This window comes from Marmota monax, unplaced genomic scaffold (assembly GCF_021218885.2).
Source record: "Marmota monax isolate L192 unplaced genomic scaffold, Marmota_monax_Labrador192_F-V1.1 WCK01_AAM20220418_F8-fsc00005, whole genome shotgun sequence".
Classification (NCBI taxonomy): Eukaryota; Metazoa; Chordata; class Mammalia; order Rodentia; family Sciuridae; genus Marmota; species Marmota monax.
The window spans coordinates 28098952-28122430 of record NW_026692254.1 but is presented as its reverse complement, the minus strand read 5'-3'; the positions used below and the strand labels follow the sequence as shown (position 1 = coordinate 28122430).

Below are 23479 nucleotides of genomic sequence, written 5' to 3'. Positions count from 1 at the left end.
CATGCCAGGCGAGCGCGCTACCGCTTGAGCCACATCCCCAGCCCTGGGTTAGGGTTCTTGGGCAGAGGAAAGAGCAGAAGAGAAGAGTGGCAAGAGGTGGAGGCCACAAATGGCCTAAGCTATCCAGATTCATCGTACCAGTTAGTGGGAAGCTACTGCAGGCATTTGAGCTGCAGGCATTTGACTGCTCAGGGCTTACGCACAAAGGTGCTGGAAGCAGTGCTCAGGCAGACTGGGTGGGGGAGAGGGCACAGGCTGCTGGCAGGGAATCAGCATAGAGATGACCATAAATAGCTCTGCTATCAACACCTCCCCCACAACCCTCTCCTCCTTCTCCTCCTCCTCCTCCTCCTATTTTCCAATTTCTAATAATGGCTTTGCCTTCTTCCAGCCCCTGGGATGGAAGTCTGAGTCACTCTGACTCCTCCTCCTGCCATGCCCGCTTCCAAGCAGCTGCAGTTCCTGCCCATTTTGTCTCCTCCACACGCTGCTACAGCTTTTCCCCTACAGGTCCTGCCAGGGTGCTGGGTCAGGCTACAGGACTAGCTAAGGGACTCTGGTTCCCCTTCCCCAGGCCTGATCCCTACCTCCCAATATTCCCTCACTACTGTTGACAGGAGTGACCCTCTGCTTACCAAATACCCCCCACCCCCACCCCCAAACTAATGCCCTGGAGTGAGGGCTGGATGAAGTTTGGGTCGCTCTGCCAGCCTACCCATCCAGCCTCTTCCCAGATATCCTGGAAGAGCCAGCTTGATGAATGCCCCCTCCCTGCACCATACACTTTCCACCATCTGTCCCAGCAGAACTAATGCTGTCTTTGCAGATGCCAAACATGACATATGAACTCCCCTTGGAACAGCTTCTTCCTCTCCCTGGACTTCTCGTGATTGTATATATGTTCCTCTGGCTCTGAAAGGGCTGGGACTGAGTGATAGGCATTTTTGTGCTTCTACAGAGAACTTGGATGTGACGTAGATTTAATAATGAAATACAGTATGATTAAAAACATAGAAATATAGTCTGACCTCAGACTACAAGATCTAAGCCCCCTTTCTTTAAATACCATCTTTCTCTTTAGTGTTTTAGTGTTTTTCAGGGCCAGTAGTTACCACATGAGCACAATAAATGAGATTTTGGTCTCTCTCTTTTTGTCCTTAAGAGTAATAGACTATGAGCCATGGTTTGAATTGGAATTCAGCTACATCCCAGCTGTGTGACTTTAACCAAGTGACCAGACTTTCTGATTCAGTGGAGCTGACACCAGCTGCCTTACCAAACAGGCACTATGTGGGGAAAGCTGGCCCAGAGCTGGAGAGCTGGGAGGAAGGCAGGGAGGGGCAGTTTAAAAGATTTTGGCTCTTTGGCTGGGGGTGCAGCTCAGTGGTACAGTGCCTGCATAGGATGTGTAAAATCATGGGTTCAATCCATAGCACCACTGAATAAATAAATAAAAATTAAAAGATTGTCTCAACTGCCCCCAGCTACTGCTATGCTTTGAAGGACACAAGAGCTCCCACCCTGATCCCTAAGCAGGTAGAGAACAGACTCAGGAACACACTGAGGCTTTCCAGGCCTCTGAGATCCCAGCCCACCACATGGAGGAAGAGACAGGCTCCTGTGTGTGGGAAGCAATTTCTTTACCACCCTTTCAGTGGTGTCAGTATGGGTTATTTTATTTTTTTTAAATAATATTTTGGGCTGGGGATGTGGCTCAAGCGGTAGCGCGCTTGCCTGGCATGCGTGAGGCATGGGTTCGATCCTCAGCACCACATACAAAGATGTCGTGTCTGCCGAGAACTAAAAAATAAATATTAAAAATTCTCTCTCTCTCTCTTTCTCTCTTTTAAAAAAAATAATATTTCATTGTATAGATATAGCACATTTTTTTAGAGAATTTTAATATTTATTTTTTAGTTTTCGGCAGACATAACATCTTTCTTTGTATGTGGTGCTGAGGATCGAACCTGGGCCGCATGCATGCCAGGCGAGCGCGCTACTGCTTGAGCCACATCCCCAGCCCCTCAGTATGGGTTATTGATAACTGAATTTGACTTGTAATGCCAGATTTGTGGGACCCCAATAGACCTCCAGGAGCCGACTCCGATGCAATCACATAAGAGTCTTTATTGCAAGCTCGAGCCTGGACTCACAACCATTCCCTACTCAGCAGTCCCAGGGAGTGAGTCCCAGTCTTTTGTCTAGTGATATTTTATAGGTTTTTGGGGGATACTCTATGCTTCACAACATCACACAGCAAACCATTCCATACCGCGGGAAAATCAAACAACTCTTTTTTTTTTTTTTTTTTTTTTAAAGAGAGAGTGAGAGAGATAGAGGTAGAGAGAGAGAGAATTTTTTTTTAATATTTATTTTTTAGTATTTGGCGGACACAACATCTTTGTTTGTATGTGGTGCTGAGGATCGAACCCGGGCCGCACGCATGCCAGGCGAGCGCGCTACCGCTTGAGCCACATCCCAGCCCCTCAAACAACTCTTAACATAGATTAGCACATTCACTGGCAGGAACAAGTTGGGTAGGGGTGATTGGTTGTACAAGAGAGGGATTCCTTTGAACTGATTGGTTTAAGCCATGAGGGGTGTACGTGCTAAACTACATGGTTTTCCAACATGATATCAACCACCATAAACTACTTGGGGGTCATCTGGCATTCCAGGTATTTTCCTTGTCTCATGCTGATTGGTGGTTGCTAGGGGGTTGCTATGGGTCCTCACCTAGCCTAACTGAGTCAGGGACACCTGGCGCTGCAGATCTCTCCTGTTATTTGCAGACAAACAACTCAGCAGGGTGGGTATGTGCCTAGGAGTGCTCTGTGGGTTTTTTCCAAGGACAAGGGTCACGCCCCCTTCCTTAGGACAGGCCTTGAGGTAGAAGCTGCTGTTATTTGTTTTCAAAAATGGAGTCACATCAGTTTCTCAGACTGTTTGAACCAGAAGGCTCCTCAGAGGGGTCCATTCTCCAACCTCATAGATATGTCACTGAGATCTGGGTACCTGATAATACCAGTTTGGTAAGAAAGCCAAATGCTGTATTGGTATCTTCTAGCATGTGTGTGTATGTGTGTGTGTGTTTCTTTCTTTCTTTTTTTTTTGGTAGTAGGAATTGAACCAAGGGCACTTAATCATTGAGCCACATCCTCAGCTCTTTTTTATATTTTATTTTGAGACAGGGCCTCTCTAAGTTGCTGAGGCTGCCTTTGAACTCACAGTCCTCCTGCCTCAGCCTCCCGAGCAACTGGGATTACAGGTGTGTACCACCATGCCCAGCTTGTGTGTGTGTGTGTGTATGTGTATGTTTTAAATTCGTTTTCAGTGTTAGATATTAAAGCCAGGAGTGCTCTACCATTAAGCCATATTCTTAGCCCTTTTTTGTTTAGAGATAGGGGCTCACTAAATTGCTGAGGCTGGCCTCAAACTTGTGATCCTTTTGCCTCAACCTCCCGAGTCACTGCAATTACAGACATGTGTTGCCAAGCTGGCTTATACTAGTGTTTTGAGCAAGAGAATTGAGAACAGAGTGAAAGGGATAATATGTTGTTTTGGGACACCCTGGTCCAAGATCAGGCCTTTGACTGTAGTCTTAGACTTTGGGGGGCCCCAAAACAGCCTCCACTTGGGCCCAGTCTATTGGACTAGGGCCAAAGCAGTAGCCTGCCAGGCTGGGACTAGGTGAGGAAAGCTTTGAAGTGGAGTTCAAGGTCACTTTCCTGGGCCAGTTCCATCTGGCAATGTTGAGAGGCTGTGGAGAGAACCCTGAACAGAGGGCAGAAAGGTTGCTCCTTTTTGGAGTAAACTGATGTGACTGGGAAAGGGGGCTGGTATGACATTTTTCTAAATAAAACTCAGCCCTTAGTTTTAGTCTCATTTCAAGAAAATGGGTGAAGAGAGAGAGGGTTTGGTTGTCTGTGGCAGAATCCATCACTCCCGTCTTTTGCAAAACATACAGGGTAAAATCAAACTGTCTGGCTGGATGTAGCTCAGAGGTGGAGCTCTTGCCTAGCCTGCTTGAGGCCCCGGGTTCAATTCTGCCTGGGGCTGCAGAGCTATCACTTGGAATAAGATAAACATCAGTAGTAGTTGTTGAGTACAGGGGAGCGCCCCAAACTTTTTACTACATAATTTCACCCACGACAGCCTTGTTATTATTACATTACATCCCGTTCAGCACAGGGGAAAACAGACTGGTTATGCTAAGGGACTTGGGGGGCTCGGAGTCTGACCTAGTGAGGAGAAGGGGGATTTCAACTCTCGATCCCAGATAATCTACGCAACCAGTTGGACCTGAGAAACTTGAGGTTTCTTAGTCTTGGGTCACGAATGCGGAACCTGCACTTGGTTAATGCCCATCGGGGTTCAGCCCTTCAAATGCAAAGGACACAGGGGTTAAGGCGATGTGTGGGCAATTGACACTCAGGTTCAGTGGGGCACCCTGGAGCAGTCAACCCCTCGCCGGTTCAAGTGAGTCTCTCAACCTCTGGATCCCGCGGAGCTGGGTAAGCCGCAGAGCCCAAGATGCGCGGGCTCAGCACTCTGGCCCGCAGGCTCTGGCAAGGCCCTAAGAAGGGTCGGACGGGGCCGGGCCCTGGCCCCGCCCCCTCCCGGCGAGGCCCAATGGGGCGGCGGGCCCTAGCAGTCCCGCCCCGGTTGTGTCCTGGCTGCCAGCGCCAACCCGGCCCCGCTGCAGGCAGCCGTGTGGAGCGGCGCACTGGGTTCTAGCTGCCCGCTCGTTCGCTCCCCTGCTTGGGATGGCCGGCTACCTGCGGGTCGTACGCTCGCTTTGTAGAGCCTCGGGCTCCGGGCCGGCCTGGGTGCCGACGGCCCTGAACACCTCCAGCCTGCAAGAGCAGCCACGGCGCCACTGTGAGTGCCGCACGGAGGGTCCGGGCGGGCGCGCGCCGGTGCCGCGACGTGGCGACTTCCCGGGCGGGGGCCGGGGAGCGCGACTCGCGACGCCTGCGGCCCGGGAGCGGCGGGATCTGGCACACAAAAGGCTGGGGGGGCGGCCTCGCTCTGCGCTACCCTGTCTGGCGCTTCCGGGCCGCATGAGGCGCAATGGTGGGGACTTGAGGGACGGTGGCAACTGGTGGCCCGGGAGATTGCTGTCTTGCGAGGGCTGGGCTCGGGGCTGCCATACGCCCCCAGGTATTCCGGGAGGGAGTCCTGGGGGAGTCCCGGATCTGATAGATGTGTTGCCCGCCTGCGCCCCTGGAGAGAGACAAGGAACCGAGGGGGGCACCCTACCGTTTCTCTGGCGAGAGGGAGGGTCGCAGCGCGGCCCCTGCTCAGACAAAGGCGGAGAGGGGGGAGGCATCCACTTCCCCTTCCTTTACAGCCGGGCGCTCTCTAATCCCTCCTCACCATCAGGCCCACGTCAGCTATTTTTGGAGCCATTACTCGACAGCTGGAGGAGTGTCCTTTCAGTTTTCCCCTTTTGTTAGACTGCCCCCCCCTTCCCCCCCGTCCCCGCCCCCCCCACCCCCGCTTCTTCTTAGTCGGTGCACTTGAGGCCCCATCCTGGGGCCTCTCCTTGGCTTGACTTGCCTTTTCTTGCCTACCGGCCCATGCCCTACTCCATTGTTGGCCCTGCCTGGTTTACCCGCCTCGGAGACTTGGCAGCGTGCGCAAAATGTCACTTTCTCCGGAGTCGTTCTCACGCCGTCTGGGATACTTTTAACTCTGCTAAGGAGAGAAAAGTAAAAAAAAAAGCGAGACTTAGACTGATCCCGGTTACCCATGCTGCTGCCCAGCCTGGCATGTGAGCATCGGTCTGCCCCTTACCCTGTGTACTCAAATCTCTGTTATAGAAGACAGGGAACGGTCAGTGAAAGTCTCTTGGCATTTTCTGATGCCTACTGGCACAGAAACTCCTAGCCAGTAGGCATCAGACCTGCCTTGAAGTCCTTTGGGGTGGGCCGGGAGAATGAGGGAGTGGGGCTCACTGCTTGGCTTGGCCAGAGTGGGTAATCTTTTTTTTTGTTGTTGTTAAATTTTAGTTTTAGGTGGACACAATATCTTTATTTTACATTTACGTGGTGCTGAGTATTGAACCCAGTGCCTCATGCATGCTAGAGGAGTCCTCTACCAGGGAGCCACAAATCCAGCCTCCAGATTGGGTAATCTTTAACTGAGTGGGAATAACTGACCAGAACTGGTGGCTGGGAGGCGGGAAAAGGACTTGGGCCCCAGTCCCCTCTAAGGAGAAAAGCATATGTTTGCTTTTGTACTTCTGGGATCTGTCTCTAAGGGTCCCACCCTGAAATTTAAGATTTAATGTGCCCCAGGCCCCTAAGATTTACACATGGCACCACCTTCAGCAAAATGGTAAAAGTTAGATACATTTTCCAATTCTCCACCCCCCCCCCCCTTTTTTTTCCTGCCTTGATGGTAAAAAAAGAAACCAAAACAAAGCAACAATTACACTAACAAAATGAAGCCCCTTTAGGGCCTGAGATTGGATACACTTTAAAAAAGTGGTCAGTTGCAAGTCCTTCTAAAAGTCCCTGGGTGGGGTAGTTATAACAGAGAAAATGCCTGTACTTTGAATTGGACATCCGACTACAGTTGACAGTTCTGCCAGCTTGTTACCTGGCAACATTGCTGGAGACAAAATACTTGGCATTCCCTTTGATGACAAAGAAAGAATAATTTTTGGCTAAAAGGGTTCTGTGTCTTTGCTGCCTTGCAATTCCCACACGAGTCTCTTTCAAACTTTGCAGCCTTCAGCGACTGCTGCTGGTGGTTCTGATAAGTTAGAGCTAGGGGAAGTGAGGGCCACTCGTAACTGCTCCGTGGGAAAATTAGTTATTCTATTTCTAGCCAGAAACTTCTTAAAGTTTTCACCCTGCTCCCATTTAGATGTGATTGGTGTCTTACCTGCACTCTTCGATTCCAGGACAAATTATTTAATGATTAAAGACCCACCAGTAGAGTTCTTTATCTGTTCCCCTGTGGAGTCTTGTTACCATCAGTCACCACCCCCACCCTCCTCTCCTGCTGAATTCTCTCCCCCCAGAGCTGGTTTGGGTGCTTATGTTTCATCCAGTAGGTATTAAGGGAAAATGTCTCTGGAAAGCTTGGGGCCTGTGCTGGAGATGTAGCTCAGTGGTAGAGCACTTGGGAGCATGAAGGAGGCCTGGGATCAATTCCCAGCACTACAAAAACAAACAAAACCAAGCCACACAACTTGAGAAGCCTGGGTCCTGTCCTCAAATCTACCTAAGGTTGAGTCCTCTTGGGCTGATTCCATTCAGGTTAGAGGTCTGGAAATTGCTTTCTGATTCCAGGAAGCAAGGGTCCATGACCTGCCCTGGGCTTTATACTGTGTAAACCATGTTAAAAGTGCCAGCAGACTGCATTTTTTTTTTTCCCTCCTTGGTTCTGGGGTTAGAACCTGGGAACTTATGCATGTTAGGCAAGCACTCAAGTACTGAGCTGCACCTCCAGCCCAGACTGCAAATATTAGTACACTCTAGGTTGTGAGGTTGTCTGGGGCAGAAGCCCATCGCCTGGCAGAGCCGCTTGTGTACCTCTGGTGTAGCCAGCTGGCTCAAACTCTCTGGCCTCTGTGTGGCAATGTACCCAGTCGAAACCTGTGTGATAGCATACGCCTGTAATCCCAGTGGCTTGGGAGGCTAAGGCAGGAGGATGAGAGTTCAAAGCCAGGCTCAGCAAAAGCAAAGTGTTAAGCATCTCAGTGAGACCCTGTCTCTAAATAAATACAAAATAGGGCTGGGGATGTGGCTCAGTGATCGAGTGCCCCTGAGTTCGATCCTCGGTATAAAATGATAATAAATAAAATGTACCCCAGGAGGATGAGAGGGGAGGGCAAGGCAGCCCTGATCACAGACTGGTTTAACCTTGACTTGACATTCATTAATGTCTTCAACAAATATGTTCCTTTCATGTGCTAAATACCATGCAAGAAGCTGGGGTAAGAACTGGGAATAAGACCAGGAAAGATTCTTGCTGTTATGGAGCATTAATTCTAATGTGGAAGGGGACAGATAATAAGCAAGATCAAAGTCATGTAGTGTGCCATATGGGCACAAGAGTTGAGGAGAAGAGAAGACCTCAGAGAATTAAGTGCTGAAAAGGGGAAGAAGCAGGCCATTCAGGTATCAGGGAAAGAGGACCTGCAAGTGTCAAGAATTCCATGTAGGAGCGGAAGAGGAGCACTGGGTTGAATGACAGATGAGTGAGGTTTAGCAGGAAGATCAGTGAAGGGCTCTAAGTATGTATATATTTGGTACCAGGAATGTTCTGAACCTAGGGGCACTTTATCACTGAGCCACATCTCCAGCTCTTTTTAAAATATTTTATTTCATGACAGGGTTGCACTGAGTTGCTTAGGGACTTGGTAAGTTGCTGAGTCTGACTTTGAACTCAAAATCCTCCTGCCTCAGCCTCTGGAGCCGTTGGGATTACAGGTGTGCACCACCACGCCCAGCTTCTAGGCATTATTTATTTATTTATGTAGTGTGCTGGGGATCAAACTGAGGGCCTTGCACAAGCTAGGCAAGCCCTCTGCTCCTGAGCCACACCCGTAGCTTCTAAGACATTTTTGAGGACTTTGGCCTTTATTCTGAGAGAAAAAGGAGGCTTTGCAGGGTTTTGAGGAGAGTGCTTTGATCTGACTTAGGTCTTAACGGGGACACCCTGGTTTTAGGGACCTGGTAGGAGGTAATGGTCGTACCCTGGCCAGAGGAGATTCTGGTTGGTTGGACCTGGGTGGTGGGGCTGTGGGGAGAAACTGGCCGGATTCTGGATGTATACTGAAGAAAGCCAGTAGGGTTTGTTGATACTTTGTATGTGGGTGTAAGAGAAAGGGAGGAGTGAAATCAGGAAGATACTTGAGTGGCTTCAAAGGAATTGGGGGCTTCCCCCACATTCTGATCCTTTGTTGGGACATGCAGCCTCTTGGTCAGAGCTGCATGGTAGGAAGTGGAGAGGGTCCTTGTGCTTAGCACCTGTGTAGTTATATTTTTATGTAAAATCTCCTGTGTTTTTTTTTTTTTTAAATAGGGAGGGCTGGTTTAAATTCTTATTATTTTTGCTTTTTTTATTTTGGCAAAAATATAACTTAATATTTACCATATTAACTCTTTTCTTTAAAGTGTACAGTTCAGTAGTGTTGAATAACCATCACCACCAGCCATCTCCAGACCTTTTTCATCTTGGGAGACTGAAACTTTATATCCACTAAACCCTAATTCCCCTTTGCCTCCTCCCCCTCCCCCCAGTCTCTGGCAACCACCATTCTACTTTCTGTTTCTGTGAATTTGACTCATCTTATATAAGTAGAATCATATAGAATTTATCTTTTGTGGAGCTGGGGTTGTACTGGGCTTGATCCTCAACACTACATTAAAAAATAAATAAATAAGAAAAACAATGTACTAATTGTAAAAAATATGATTTTTTATAACTATTTCATTTATAATGCCCACAAGTTTCATCTGTATTATAGCTTGGTGACCGAGTTTTCTTCCTATTTTTATGTTTGTTTGCTTGTTTGTTTATTTATTTATTTATTGTATTGGGGATTGAACCCAGGGGCACTTAATCACTGAACTATATCCCCAGTCCTTTTTTAAAAACATATACATTTAGTTTTTATTTATTTATTTTTTAGTTTTTGGTGGACACAATATCTTTATTTTACATTTATGTGGTACTGAGGATCGAACCCAGTGCCTGGTACGTGCTAGGCGAGCGCTCTACCACTGAGCCACAAACCCAGCCCTACATTTAGTTTTTATATCTTTACTTTACATTTATATGGTGCTGAGGATCAAACCCAGTGCCTCACAGGCGTGGGCCACTGCACCTGGCCCCAGAGCCCTTTTTAAATTTTGAGACTTTGCCTCCTAAGTTACCCACACAGGTAACTTAGCCCAGGGGCCCTTTATCACTAAGCTGCATCCCGTCTCTTTTTATTTTGAGACAGAGTCTCACTGAGTTGTCCAGGCTGGTCTTGAATTTGCAGTCTTCCTGTTTTAGCCTCCCACATTGCTGGGATTACAGGTGTAATGACGCTGGCTCATTTTGGTTTTGATTTGCATTTCCCTAGTGATCAGTGATGTTAAGTATTTTCCAGGTGTGAATGATATACAAAAGTATATATCATTTTTGGAGAAATGTCTGTTCAAGTCTTTGCCCTTTTATTAAAATTATTATTTGCTGGGCTGCGGTTGTGGCTCAGTGATAGAACACTTGTCTAACAAGTGTAAGGTACTGGGTTTGATTCTCAGCACTGTGTATAAATAAATAAAATAAAGATCCATTGACAAATATATATATATTTGTGGTAGGCAAGCGCTCTACCACTGAGCCACATCCCCAATCCAGGACCATCATCTTTTTTTTGTTGTTGGTGCTGGAGATTGAACCTATGGCCTTGGACATGCAAGGCAAGCCACTCTATCAACTGAGCTAAATCTCCAGACCCAGCACCATGATCTTGATCCTGACCTACCCCAGCTGTGTGGTGTGGTGTGTGTGTGTGTGTGTGTGTGTGTGTGTGTGTGATCCTCAGCCTACCTGCCTGAAGCCCAATTCAGTGGAGCCCTAATTCAGTGGCTGAAATCTTTAGAATTGGCCCCCAGGTGAGTTTCTCGTTAGTGGTCCCAATTATGATATAGTTTCAGTTCTCTATTTAATTGTTTCTTTCTGTACTGGGGATGGAACCCACAGGTGCTCTACCTTTGAACTATATCTCTAGCTCTCTTTATTTATTTATTTATTTATTTAAAAATTTTGAGACAGGGTCTCACTAAGTTGCTGGCCTCAAATTTATGTTCCTCCTCCAGCCTCAGGCTGTTGGGATTATAGGTGTGTGCCACCATGCCCAGGTAGGTTCAGTTTTAACAACTTTTAGTTAGCTGTCCTCAAATTAACTCATAGAAGATGCTTATAAAAACTAAACTAGGGGGGGCTGGGGATGTGGCTCAAGCAGTAGCGCGCTTGCCTGGCATGCGTGCGGCCCGGGTTCGATCCTCAACACCACATACAAAGATGTTGTGTCCGCCGAAAACTAAAAAATAAATAAATAAATAAATAAATAAAACTAAACTAGGGCTAGGGTTGTGGCTCAGTGGTAGAGCCCTTGCCTAGCACATGTGAGGCCCTGGGTTCGATCCTCAGCACCACATATATATAAATAAATAAAAATATAAAGAAAAAAAAACTAAACTAGTGGCTGGGAACAGTGGTGCATGCCTATAATCCCAGCCACTTGGGAGGCTGAGGCAGGAGGATCTCGAGTTCAAAGCCAGCCTCAGCAACAACTCATTGAGACCCTGTCTTTGAAAATAAAATACAAAATAGGGCTGGGGATGTGGCTCAGTGGTCGAATGCGCCTGAGTTCAATCCCTGGTACAAAAAAAAAAAACCAAAAAACTAAACTAGTTTAGCCAGGCGTGGTGTTATACATGACTCAGGAGGCAAAGGTAGGAGGATTGCAGCAACTTAGTGAGACCCTGTCTCAAAATAAAAAGGGCTGGGGTTGTAGCTTAGTGGGAAAGTGACCCTAGGTTCAGGTTCAATTCCTAGTAAACTGTCTCCCCCCCTCCCCCAAGAAAAAAAAAGAAAGAATAAAGAAAACCCAACAACAACAAAACAAAGTTCAAGGACAGACCAGTGGATTTTCTACAGTCCCAAGCCTCTTCCCACTCAAGCTTCAGATCAAAGTGAAGGAATTTTGTAGTGTGGGTCCAAAATCTCCACTGCATCTTGAGAAGGGCAGTGGGGCCCAGTGTGCATGGCTTTTGTTCTCTAGGGAATGTAGTATTTTGCATCTGTGTTTTCTTTCTGCCTTTCCACATCTGACCCACTAGGACTTCCAAAAACTGCACTTGAGTCAAGGACTTGGTTCTGTCCTGCCTCTGACACAAACCACATTACCTGGGCCTCTCTTTTTCTCCTTAAGTGATCTTTAAGATGCTTTTTATAAACATACAAACAAACCAAAAAACGGTTTGCATTTCTTTGGAAAGTGAATTAATTGTTTTTTGTGTATTATTTAATGTTTTTCTTAGGTCTGAGAATGTAGCTAAGTGGAAGAGTGTTCGCCTAGCATGCATGAGGTCTTGGGTTCCATCCCAGTTTAAAAAAAAAAAAACAGGGAAAAAGGAAAGGATATAATTTAAGGATTATGTTAGCCGTTGTTTATGGGTGTCATCATGAGTCCAGCCAAGGTGTGTATTGTATGACAGTGATATATTTGAGGTCTATTAGGCTTTGATCTTTGTTTTTTGTTTTTTTTTTTTGTGTGTGTGTGTCACTGAGGATTGAAGTCAGAGGCACTTGTTCACTGAGCCACATCCCCAGCCCTATTTTGTATTTTATTTAGAGACAGGGTCTCACTGAGTTGCTTCGCGGCTCACCATTGCTGAAGCTGGCTTTGAACCCACTATCCTCCTGCCTCCCGAGCCACTGGGATTACAGGAGTGTGCCGCCACGCCCAGCTAGTCACTTGTTTTAAATGTGCCCAGGTGGCCATACCTTCTGAGTGTAATGAGGATGAAACCTAGGGCCTTATGCGTGCTAGGCAAGTGCTCTATTGCTGAGCTATAACCCCCAGTTCAGTGTCTTTTTTCTTTTGTCTGATTTGCTGCGTGTAATCTTTCTTGAGGTTGGAAGACACACAACATCTGTAAACACTGTGTGTAACCTAACAGTAAGTGGACCATAGGTGAGGCTCCAGAGTGCTCCTTTGGGGATGATTGAAGTTTTATGTAGCTCTTGTCTTACTCCCCAGGAGTGGCTTCTTTTCGGGTTGTGGGTAGTGGGACATGTTGGTGCCTCTGTCTGCTGCAGGCTAGGTAGGATTCAGCAAGTCTTGTCCATGACAGCATGCACCTATTAATTAAATGGGCCATTTTCTCGAGTTTTCTTTGGAATTCACTTCTCAGACTGCTGGTTTTTCTTGGAAGTCAAACTTTGCTAGAAGAGCCTCCCTGGCTCCTCTTTGCCTCTGTACCACCTCCCTGGGCTTCTCATTAGCCACTTGCTGTGTCTTTGATGCTTCTCTGAAAGGACTGACATATCTGAGCCAACCTGGATCAGGGATTCTGAGTTCTGTTTGCAGGTGCCATGAGTCTGTCCTTCTTATTGAATAAGGTTCAAGTCCTGGTTCTGCTGTTTCTGAATTCCGAGCCTCAGTTTCCCCACTTTTTTTTTTCTTTTGTGGTGCTGGGGATTGAAGTGCTTTGCTCATGTTAGAGAAGTACTACACTATGAGCTACATCCGCAGCCCATTTCTCCACATTTAAAGTGGAGCCAGCTGGGATTACACACCTGTAATCCCAGCGGCTCTGGAGGCTGAGGTAGGAGGATCATGAGTTCAAAGCCAGCTTTAGCACCTTAGCAAAGCCCTAAGCAACTTAGAGAGACCCTGTATCAAAATATAAAAAAGGGCTGGAGATGTGGTTAAGTGACTCTGGGTTCTATCCCCAGTACTAAAACATAAAAAATAAAAAATAAAAGATAAAGTGGAGCTAACGATACCTCCCTTGGGGCTATTTTTGTTGTTAAATGGAATCGGGGTGTAAAGGGGTGTTACACTATGGGCACATTGTAGGCACACAACATATTTCTGTACCATTCCCTCCTTACCGCAGTTAGCCAGGGACTCTCATATTGTAAACAATGGAAATAGTGACTGGATAACTTAGAGGATTTTATTGGAAGGACACAAGGTACCTCATAGAAGTACAGAGAAAACCAAAAAGAACTGAATCTTGGACAAGGGGGATGTCTGGCCATCCTGAGGAACTGGGTAGCAGGAGCTCATGGACAACCTTTCCCTGATTTGATGCTGGGTAAGGTGGCTTAGCTGGCAGTCATCCCTGCTGGTGTCTTCTGATTTGAGATTCCAGAGAGAGGGGATCTGACTGGCCATGGACCTTACTCCCTTGACCAGGGGTGGGATGGGCATCTCTCTGGCTAATCTTACCTGGTATATTTAGTGGGGGACCCAGGTCTCCCAAACAAGGAGCAACTTCTGCAAAATGGGGAGTAGACACTGGGCAGCTGGAGGCCTGGTTGTCCAGTGCTCCTTCTTTGGTGAAAGGCAGGCCTGGATGGGAGAAGAGGGGTTTCCCACTAACCTCTCCAGCGGCGTGATGTGTTGCATGTGCCTGGTTCTAGATGCAGACAAGAGGATCAAGGTTGCGAAGCCGGTGGTGGAGATGGATGGTGATGAGATGACTCGCATCATCTGGCAGTTCATTAAAGAGAAGGTAGGGCCCCTTCCTAAAGTGGGTGGCTCTCCAGGTGAACTGGCCAGGCAGCTTTCAGTCCCACAAGGTCTCGGGTGTCCAGGTGGACAACAGCAGTCCTGTGTCTCACCTTCTGATCATCCTGCTTTCATGTGTGGGCCATTAATGGTTCTTAGCCATTAAGCAGGGAGAGGGCCCATCTGTCTCATGTTGGTGCCGAAGCTTGCGTGACTTTCAAACTTGGAACGTCTTTAAGGCTGACCCCCCCCATGTCATTTCTGTCTTAATCTTGCACATTTTTGCTGTATTTCTTTGCGAAGGAGTTGAAAGGAGAGCAGGGCTATGTGCAGGACAGTGTCCCAGCTAACGGTTCTCAGGGTGATGACTTGGCTTTTCTGAAGTTGCCATGGTCTGTTGTCCACATGAAGGTCCCCTATTGAGTGAAGGTCCATGGGAGAAAGGTTGAGACTGCCACTTCTGATTGTGAAGTTCTCAAAGCCGTTGGAGGCAAAGGAGGACCTCACTGTATAGAGGAATCTAGATGAACTTGGACTTGGGGTTCAGCTGACTTGATGGCCATGGTAGGGGCACACGGGGAAGTCCACCAAAGGACAGCAGCCTGACCTGCTGGCCTCTCTCCAGAGTCCCAGCCTCCTGCCAGCCCTCCCTAGGCTCTGCTGAGGAATAACTGACCCCGACTTTCTGCTGTGCCTCCTCCACTGGCCTTCTTCCCTCGTCCCCACACTGACTGGATGTCCCCTGCCATGGCCCACGGGTTCTCGCATCCCTGTTGTCCTGTCCCCAAGTCATAGCTGTTGGGCTGATGCCTTGCTCTGGCCATCTTCCCTAGCTTATCCTGCCTCATGTGGACGTCCAGCTCAAGTATTTTGACCTCGGGCTTCCAAATCGTGACCAGACTGATGACCAGGTCACCATTGACTCCGCGTTGGCCACCCAGAAATATAGTGTGGCTGTCAAGTGTGCCACCATCACCCCTGATGAGGCCCGTGTGGAAGGTGTGAGGGTGTGGAGGGGGTTGGATAGGGGAGGGTCATGGGCTCCCCTGGCCAGCCTCTCAAGGTCAGTGAGGGTGGTTGGCTATGTTGCTGATTTTGGACCTGGGAGTCCATCCAGAGAGCTGGACTTTGGGCAGCTCATCCCTCTGACCTGACCTGTTTTGTAGGCTGGTGGACGGAGAGGCTGTGCAGAGGAAGGCTGTGTGTTGGGAGTCTCAGAGGTCCTTGGGAAGCGTCACTAGTGCCCCCCTGCCACTCTCATGGCATTACAGTGCCCTGGAGATCATGTATGGATCTCTGAGAGGTGCCCCTGTAAACCTGGCCTGGTTACTGTCCTTGAGTTCGGGGGCCTTTCTCAAGGTTCTGTGAAATGATACCAGAGTGTGGAGAAAGGGGCCAGATTTCAATATTTTAAGAAGGATGGTTGAGCCAGGTGTGGTGTCACATGCCTGTAATCCCAGTGACTCAGAATGCCGAGGCAGGAGGATCACAAGTTCGAGGCCAGACTCAGCAGCTTAATGAGACCATGTCTTTCTCTCTCTTTTTTTTTTTTTTTTGGATACTGGGGAGTGAACCCAGGGGTGCTCAACCATTGAGCCACATTTCCAGCCCTTTTAATTTTTTTTTTTTTAATTTTGAGACTGAGTCTTGCTAAATTGCTTAGGGCCTTGCTAAATTGCTGAATCTGGCTTTGAACTTTCAATTCTCTTCACAAGCCGCTGGGATCACAGGCGTGTGCCATGAAGCCTGGTGAGACCGTGTCTCAAAATATAAAATACTCAAAATATAAAATAAATTAAAGCACCCCGGGCTTTAATTCCCTGTACTTAAAAAAAAAAATTGCTGGGCACAGTGGCGCACACCTGTAATCCCAGTGGCTTGGGAGGTTGAGGCAGGAGGATCACTAGTTCAAAGCCAGCCTCAGCAATGGTGAGGCGCTAGGCAACTCTGAGATCTTGTCTCTAAGTAAAATACAAAAATAGGGCTGGGGATGTGGCATAATGGTTGAGTGCCCTTGAGTTCAATCCCTTGTACAAAAAAAAAAAAAAAAAAATTAAAGGGCTTAGTGATAAAGTGCCTCTGGTCTAATCTTCAGCACAATAAATAAATAAATAAATAAATAAATAAATAAAAGATGGTTGAGGAGTTCTCTGAACTCTTCTTAATTCCTGCACTATGAAGAAGTGAGAAGGAAGCATTCAGGGTACATCTTCAAACTCTGCAGGCCACCTCCTGTTTTCTAGATCAGACCTGGCCATAGAGTATTGGAGTCACTTTAATATTGAGCTTTTTTTTTTTTTTTAGTTCTTCCAAATCCTGGGATTTGTATATCCCCATTTTTATGGACAAGGAAATAGAGGGTCATGGTTTTGGTAAATTGGCCAGTGTTGGGGCCAGTCCCAGAGCCTCGGGAGTGAAGCAGTGGGTTATCAGATCCATCAGGCAAGTTCTTTCCCTCAGGCTGCACTACCCCCATGCAGGATGTGGAACTAAGGTGGACAGAGCACTTGCTATGGGCCAGCCACTGATCCGGGCACTTTATACACAAGCTCATTCTGTCCTCACAACCCAGCAGGCTAGGTATTTTATCAGTAATTTTGTTTTATAACTAAGCCACTTATGTAAGTGGATTCCAGAGCCCACATGTTTATACTCTAGACCCTATAACCTCCCTCAGGATGACTTTCAGGCTCCCGTCTGGCTGTGTTGTTGCTTGGGGTTCAAGTTCTGACTGGAAGGAGTGGCTGCCGTGGACCTACTTCATATCTCTTCTCACAGAGTTCAAGCTGAAAAAGATGTGGAAGAGTCCCAATGGAACCATCCGGAATATCCTTGGTGGGACTGTCTTCCGAGAGCCCATCATTTGCAAAAATATCCCCCGTCTTGTCCCTGGCTGGACCAAGCCCATCACCATTGGCAGGCATGCTCATGGTGACCAGGTAGGCCAGCTGGAGACTGAGTCTGTGGACCTGGGCCCACCATGGGAGCCTTGGCCTGAGCCATCTTCTTGTCTCTGCAGTACAAAGCCACAGACTTTGTGGTAGACCGAGCTGGCACATTCAAGATGGTCTTCACTCCAAAGGATGGCAGTGGAGCCAAGGAGTGGGAGGTGTACAACTTCCCTGCGGGCGGCGTAGGCATGGGCATGTACAATACCGATGAGGTGAGGCCCGAGCGCTCTCCTTCCCCAGCCTGTCCAACCCTCTGTCTGTGGCTTTCCCTTTTTCTGTGTTGGCCTCATTCTCAGGCCAGCGAGAGGCAGAGATGGCCACCAGTAGCTCCAGGGTTATCCCTTGCCTGCTTGGAATTTGCCTTCCCTGAGCCACATGGCCTAAGAATTGGAGAGGGTGAGGTGGTTTTCCAAGGTAAAGTTGGAGGGCTGCTTGCTTCTCCAAATTTGGAGGGAGATGAGAAACAGCAGATGCCCACTCTATAACCGCTAGGGCTAGTGGTTGTTGGAGACTGGGGATGCGGTTTCTAGAGAGCTGGGCCTGGCCTTGGGATACTGGGAGAGTTGGAAGTCCCCAGGCTGGGGGACCATGCTGGGACCCTCTTTCTCCTTGCAGTCCATCTCGGGTTTTGCGCACAGCTGCTTTCAGTATGCAATCCAGAAGAAATGGCCGTTGTACATGAGCACCAAGAACACCATCCTGAAGGCCTATGATGGGCGTTTCAAGGACATCTTCCAGGAGATCTTTGACAAGTAACAGCCTATTATTTTCCTGTTTTCTGAGAACTCCTCTGCTTCCCAGCTCCTGTGTGCTGTTCTGTCCTACCTGGGGAGGTCACTATCCCAATGCATTTGCTCAGCTCTGAGGCTCAGGGAGGGGTCCCCAAACTGCCAACCTCCTGTCCTCTCCCTACAATAAGCCCTTTTACTGCCAGGCACTATAAGACTGATTTTGACAAGAATAAGATCTGGTATGAGCACCGGCTCATCGACGACATGGTGGCCCAGGTCCTCAAGTCTTCAGGTGGCTTTGTGTGGGCCTGCAAGAACTATGATGGGGACGTGCAGTCGGACATCCTGGCCCAGGGTAAGCTGGGAGGACACACTCACTGCAGGGATGGGCTGTTGATCTTCTGGCTGGGAAATTTTCAGGTCCTTTGGATAGAAAACTCAAGGGTTGTGGCAGGATTTATTGCAGACTCTCAGGCAATGAGTGAAGGAGGTCCACAAACTAGATTTGGACTAGTGTATTACTAAGGCTGGCCTCAGAGGAAAGGGAACAGGAACTCATTCTGGGGCTACTTGACTTATTTGGCAACAGTAGGAAAATAGGGAGCACTGGGAGGCTCTACCACCCCACACCCTCACTCCTGTATTTTTATTTTTTGAGACAGGGTCTCACTAAGTTGCCCACATTGGTCTCAAACTTACCATCCTCCTGTCTCAGCCTCCTGGGTTGCTGGGATTACAGGTGGATGCTTCCTAAATGACAGGAGTGCATTTTGTACAGTGAACCTCAGGGAAGTACGAGAATATAGGGGGAGATGGTAAACCCCAGCCTGGACTGCAGCTGAAAGCGCGGGTGATATCATTAGAGAAGAGTGAGAATAGCCCAATTTGTGGGAAACAAGCAAGAAAGGTGGTGGGGGCAGGTGAAGGATGAAAAGGAAAGAGAAGGTGACAATGAGGTCCGTGAGGTGCAGCTCCTGATGACGGGGACATGGAAGCACATGACAGGGTGCAATGAAAAGGTCTTGTTTTCTACAAACCTTTGGTTTTATTTCCAAAAGTTTACTGCTGATCCTCTCATCAGAGCAACTCCCATCTGGATGGAAAGATGAAAAGTCACAGCAGGGACCAGGGGTGTAGCTTAGAGGTGGAGTGCGTGCTTAGCATACCCTGGGTTGTCACCAGTCAAAAGAAAAAAAAAAAAATCCAAAGCAAACAAGAAAAGTGTGAAAATTAACATTAAGTATATAAAGAATTGGTGAGCACAAAGGTCTAGGTAAAAATGGCAAAGGAGGCTGGCTTCAGCAACGGAGTGAGACTTTTATCTCAAAATAAAAAGCGCTGAGCTGGTGTGGTGGCACACACCTGTAATTCCAGTGACTCAGGACTCAGGAGGCTGAGGCAGGAGAATCATGAGTTCAAAGCCAGCCTCAGCGACTTATTGAGACCCCCATCTCTAAATAAAAAAATAAAATGGATTGGGGATATGGCTCAGTGGTTAAATACCCCTGGGTTCAATCCCTAGTACAAATAAATAAATAAAATAAAAAGGGCTGGTGATGTAGCTCAATAGTAAATTCCCTGAGTGTTATCCCTAATACCAGGAAGAATGAATGAATGAATGAACAAATAAATAAACAAACAAATAAATAAATCAGACATAAAGCATTTTCTTTTCTTTCTTTTTTGAGGGGGCCTGGGGTTTGAACTCGGGGCCTTGCACATGCTAGGCAAGTGCTCTATCACTGAGCCACATCCCAGCCTTGACAAATCATTTTGCCAAAGAAGGCCCACTTCTTCTTGGACCTTCACAATCCTTACTTTGGTGGTCGGAGGTAGTTTTGAAACTCTAGAGCCATGGTAATGGAAAAGGTCATTTGAGCTGACATCTGGATTTGGGAAAGTTTGGAAATAAATCCCAAAGCTTGAAAGTGGCCTCAGAGAAGCAGAAAGTGGTCACTGTGAAATAGCCGCCAGCTGCTTTATTTTTTCTGCTTGATGCAGCTTCCTGGGAGGCTCAGGACTCTGTGGGGTCTTAGGTGCTGGGTGTCAAACTCTGGGGTGCCTGGAGGTGGGGACATAGATTCGTGTTAGTATTCTGGTGCTAGTCACTTTGAGGGCCTCCTGCTCTCTGGGGACCCTGTAGACCCACAGCAAGGGTGGACATGCGCCATGTAGTCCCTGTCCTGGTTTCAGTTGGGGTGGGTGAGGGTCTAATGTCCGGGAGCAATTACAACAGCAGGTGAAGGGGGTAGGTGGGATTCCACCTTCGGTGTGTGACCTAGGGTGCCAGCACTGACGAGGGTCTTCCCACCCTTCAGGCTTCGGCTCCCTCGGCCTGATGACGTCCGTGCTTGTTTGCCCCGATGGGAAGACCATTGAGGCTGAAGCTGCTCATGGGACAGTCACCCGTCATTATCGGGAGCACCAGAAAGTGAGTGTGGGACATGTGGCTGCATGATGGCAATCCACCCCAGAGGCCACAGCCTGCCGGCCCTGATGGCTAGCGGGTGGGCCTGGTCCATCAGTCTAGAAGTGGGCAGCTACATCTCAGGAGCTTCTCAAGCGCCGACTCAGCGCTTGATCCCTGCGGCCCTATCCCCAGGGCCGGCCGACCAGTACCAACCCTATCGCCAGCATCTTTGCCTGGACGCGGGGCCTGGAACACCGGGGAAAGTTGGATGGGACCCAGGATCTCATCAGGTAAGTGATGAGGGAGGGGCCGATCTGGCCCAGGGTAGAGTCTGGGTCCTGGCCTTGCACAGCTGGGCTCTCCCTCTGCCCCGACCCCTGCAGGTTTGCACAGACTCTGGAGAAGGTGTGCGTGGAGACCGTGGAGAGTGGCGCCATGACCAAGGACCTGGCCGGCTGCATCCATGGCCTTAGCAAGTGCGTGGCCTGGGCAGAGGGCAAGGGTGTCCTTTTGCGACCTCAGAGCCAGGTGGGAGGAAGCCAGGGGACCCTCTAATGAGTCCCTCTCATGAGTCCAGGGGCCTGGGGCAGGACAAGTCCATAGCCCTGAGGAATGATTCAGGTTGAGCCACCCTAGACCAGGCCCAGTGAGCTGGTCCCTACTGGCTGGCTGCTCCACCTGTTCCCGAACCATCTGTCTCCCACTTTCTTCCAGGAGAGCTTGTGCCCAGTTACCTGCCGCCTAGGGGGGGAAAAAAAAAGACCCTATTAGGTTTTTGATGAATTTGCTGTGGCTCTTTGGCAGCGGGCTGCAGGTAACTTTTGGCGCAAGCCTGGGTGGCATGATTAGGCTACTCTGATGCCCAGGTTCAGGCTGTGCCCTGGAAGTTCCCTGCTGATGGCCTTGGAGAGGCCTGGAGCTGCCCTCTAATGCGAATGGTGTTTTCTTGGCAGTGTGAAGCTGAATGAACACTTCCTAAACACCACAGACTTCCTGGACACCATCAAGACCAACTTGGACAGAGCTCTGGGCAAGCAGTAGGGGAGGCGCTGCCTGGGGGTGGCGGCGGACAGGCCGGAGCAGAGCCGGCAGCTGGTCCTCCCGACACGAGGTAGAGGGTGAGCTTCACAGCCCCTCTCTGGAGGCCTTTCTAGGGGACATATTTTTATAAGCAAGATGTTTTTAAAAGTATGTTTTTAAAAGTATGTTTCCCCTCACGGTGACGTGAGGCAGGAACAGTGTGCTTTACCTCAGCCAGTCAGTATGTTTGGCATACTGTAATTTATATTGCCCTTGGTGCACATGGTGCCATATTTAGCAACTAAAAAGCTCTTCACAAAACTGTCTGCTGTGTTTGTCCCTGAGGGGAAGGAGGCAGCCGGGGCCAGAGGCAGAGGCCCTCTTAGAGCTGGTGGGTTCCACCAGGGACAGGCCAGAGCATCTTGGGCCAGCACAGGGTAGGTAGGAGCTGCTAGAGGAGCTTCTGGGACTCTGTGGACACAGGCCTGTGGGTTTCCTAGAATTCTCTAGGATGAGCCATTGTATCTGGGTCTCCATTTTGAGTTTCTGTTGCTTTCTGATAGACCACTTGTTAATAATAATAATGATTTTTGAGGTTGTTGGTTGGTTTTAACCTTCTAAACATCTCCAGACCTTTGTTTATCCTTCTCTCTATACTGAAAACTACCCAATGCCTGCTTTGCAGGGCTGCCTGGGTTTCGCAGGGCCTGTTGAAAGGGGACCTCCTGTAGACTAGACCAGTGGTTCTGAGACTTGGGTTCATTTCCACCTCATTTTGGCAAAACTAGACATGAAGGAGATTAAAAAGTTGCCCCAGGGCTGAGGATGTGGCTTGGTGGTAGAACACCTTGCCTGGTATGTGTGAGGCCCTGGGTTCCATCCTCAGTACTGCTACCTGTCTTTGATTTAAAGCATTATCCTCTGTGCAATGATTATATTTTTATTCTTTGGTGTTAAAATGTCCTGGGGGAGAGTTGAATAATCTTTATTTGATAAAATAAACATAGCCAGCCCTCTGTATCAAGAGGTTCTGCATCTGTGGATTTAACCATTCTTGGATTAAAAATATTTGGGAAAAATAGTTGCATATGTTCTGAACATGTGTAGGACTTTCCCACCTTGTCATTATTCCCTAAATGATACAATATGACAACTCTCTTTTTCTGGCACTGGGGATTGAACCCAGTGCTTTACAAATGCTAGGCAAATATTCTACCACTGAGCTAAGCCTCCAGCCCTTTTAATTTTATTCTGAGGCAGGGTCCTGCTTAGTTGCCTAAATTGGCCTTGAACTTGATCCTCTTGCCTCAGCCTCCTGAGTAGCTGGGATTACAGGCCTACCACGCACCTGGTTTATGACAATTCTTATATACATTGTCTTAGGTATTACAAGAAATCTAGAGATGATGTAAAGTATGTGAGAGGATGCCGGGAGTGGTAGCCCACACTTGTAATCCCAGCCTCTTGGGAGGCTGAGACAGGAGGATTGTGAGTTCAAGCTAGCCGCAGAAACTTAGTGATGACTTAAGCAATTTAGTGAAAAAACAAACAAAGAGTGTTGGGGGTGTGGCTCAGTGGTTTAACACCTCTGGGTTCAATCCCCGGTACTAAAAAATTAAAAGTATATGAGAGGAGGTGAATAGGTTCTGTTACATAAGGGACTTGAGACTTTTTGGATTTTGGTATCCACAGAGTCGGAGACCCTGGAACCAATACCCCAGAGATACCAAATTCCACTTCCTGAGTATTGGTGGGACCTTTGACTCCCCATGGCTGTGAACCATTGCTCTTGATGCCTCAGTGGCTCTATGCACCCCTCTTCTTCCTCACCAGTCCCCTCAGATCCCCAGCCTTATAGGAAGAGAAGCTGCAGTGCTGGCTCTGGCAGGCCCGACTCAAGAGAAAGCACAAGACTTCTGGCCTCTTGCCTGTCTTCAGCAAAGGGCTGGCATTTCCCAAGAAGGCAGCTTCCGAAGTGCAGCCTGGCATCATGAACTGGTTTCTGTCCTGGGGTGTGAGGGGTGCACAGGGAGGTGGAACAGCTTTTCTCTGCAAGTGGTGGGACTTCTGGGGCCCTGGCCTGCCCCCCTTTCTTTTGCTCTTGGTGCAG

General features: G+C 48.4%; 1 protein-coding gene across 1 annotated transcript; it reads left to right on the top strand.

The window, feature by feature from the left end:
- The first annotated feature begins 4684 nt into the window (after positions 1-4684).
- Idh2 (isocitrate dehydrogenase (NADP(+)) 2) lies at positions 4685-21690 on the top strand. Its single transcript, XM_046437526.2, has 11 exons — positions 4685-4881; positions 14170-14261; positions 15091-15256; positions 17036-17196; positions 17277-17420; positions 17824-17960; positions 18143-18294; positions 20258-20370; positions 20542-20639; positions 20733-20825; positions 21303-21690. Exons 1-11 carry the CDS (start codon positions 4767-4769, stop codon positions 21388-21390), a joined length of 1359 nt encoding a protein of 452 aa, XP_046293482.1. The 5' UTR covers positions 4685-4766; the 3' UTR covers positions 21391-21690.
- Positions 21691-23479: the final 1789 nt, after the last annotated feature.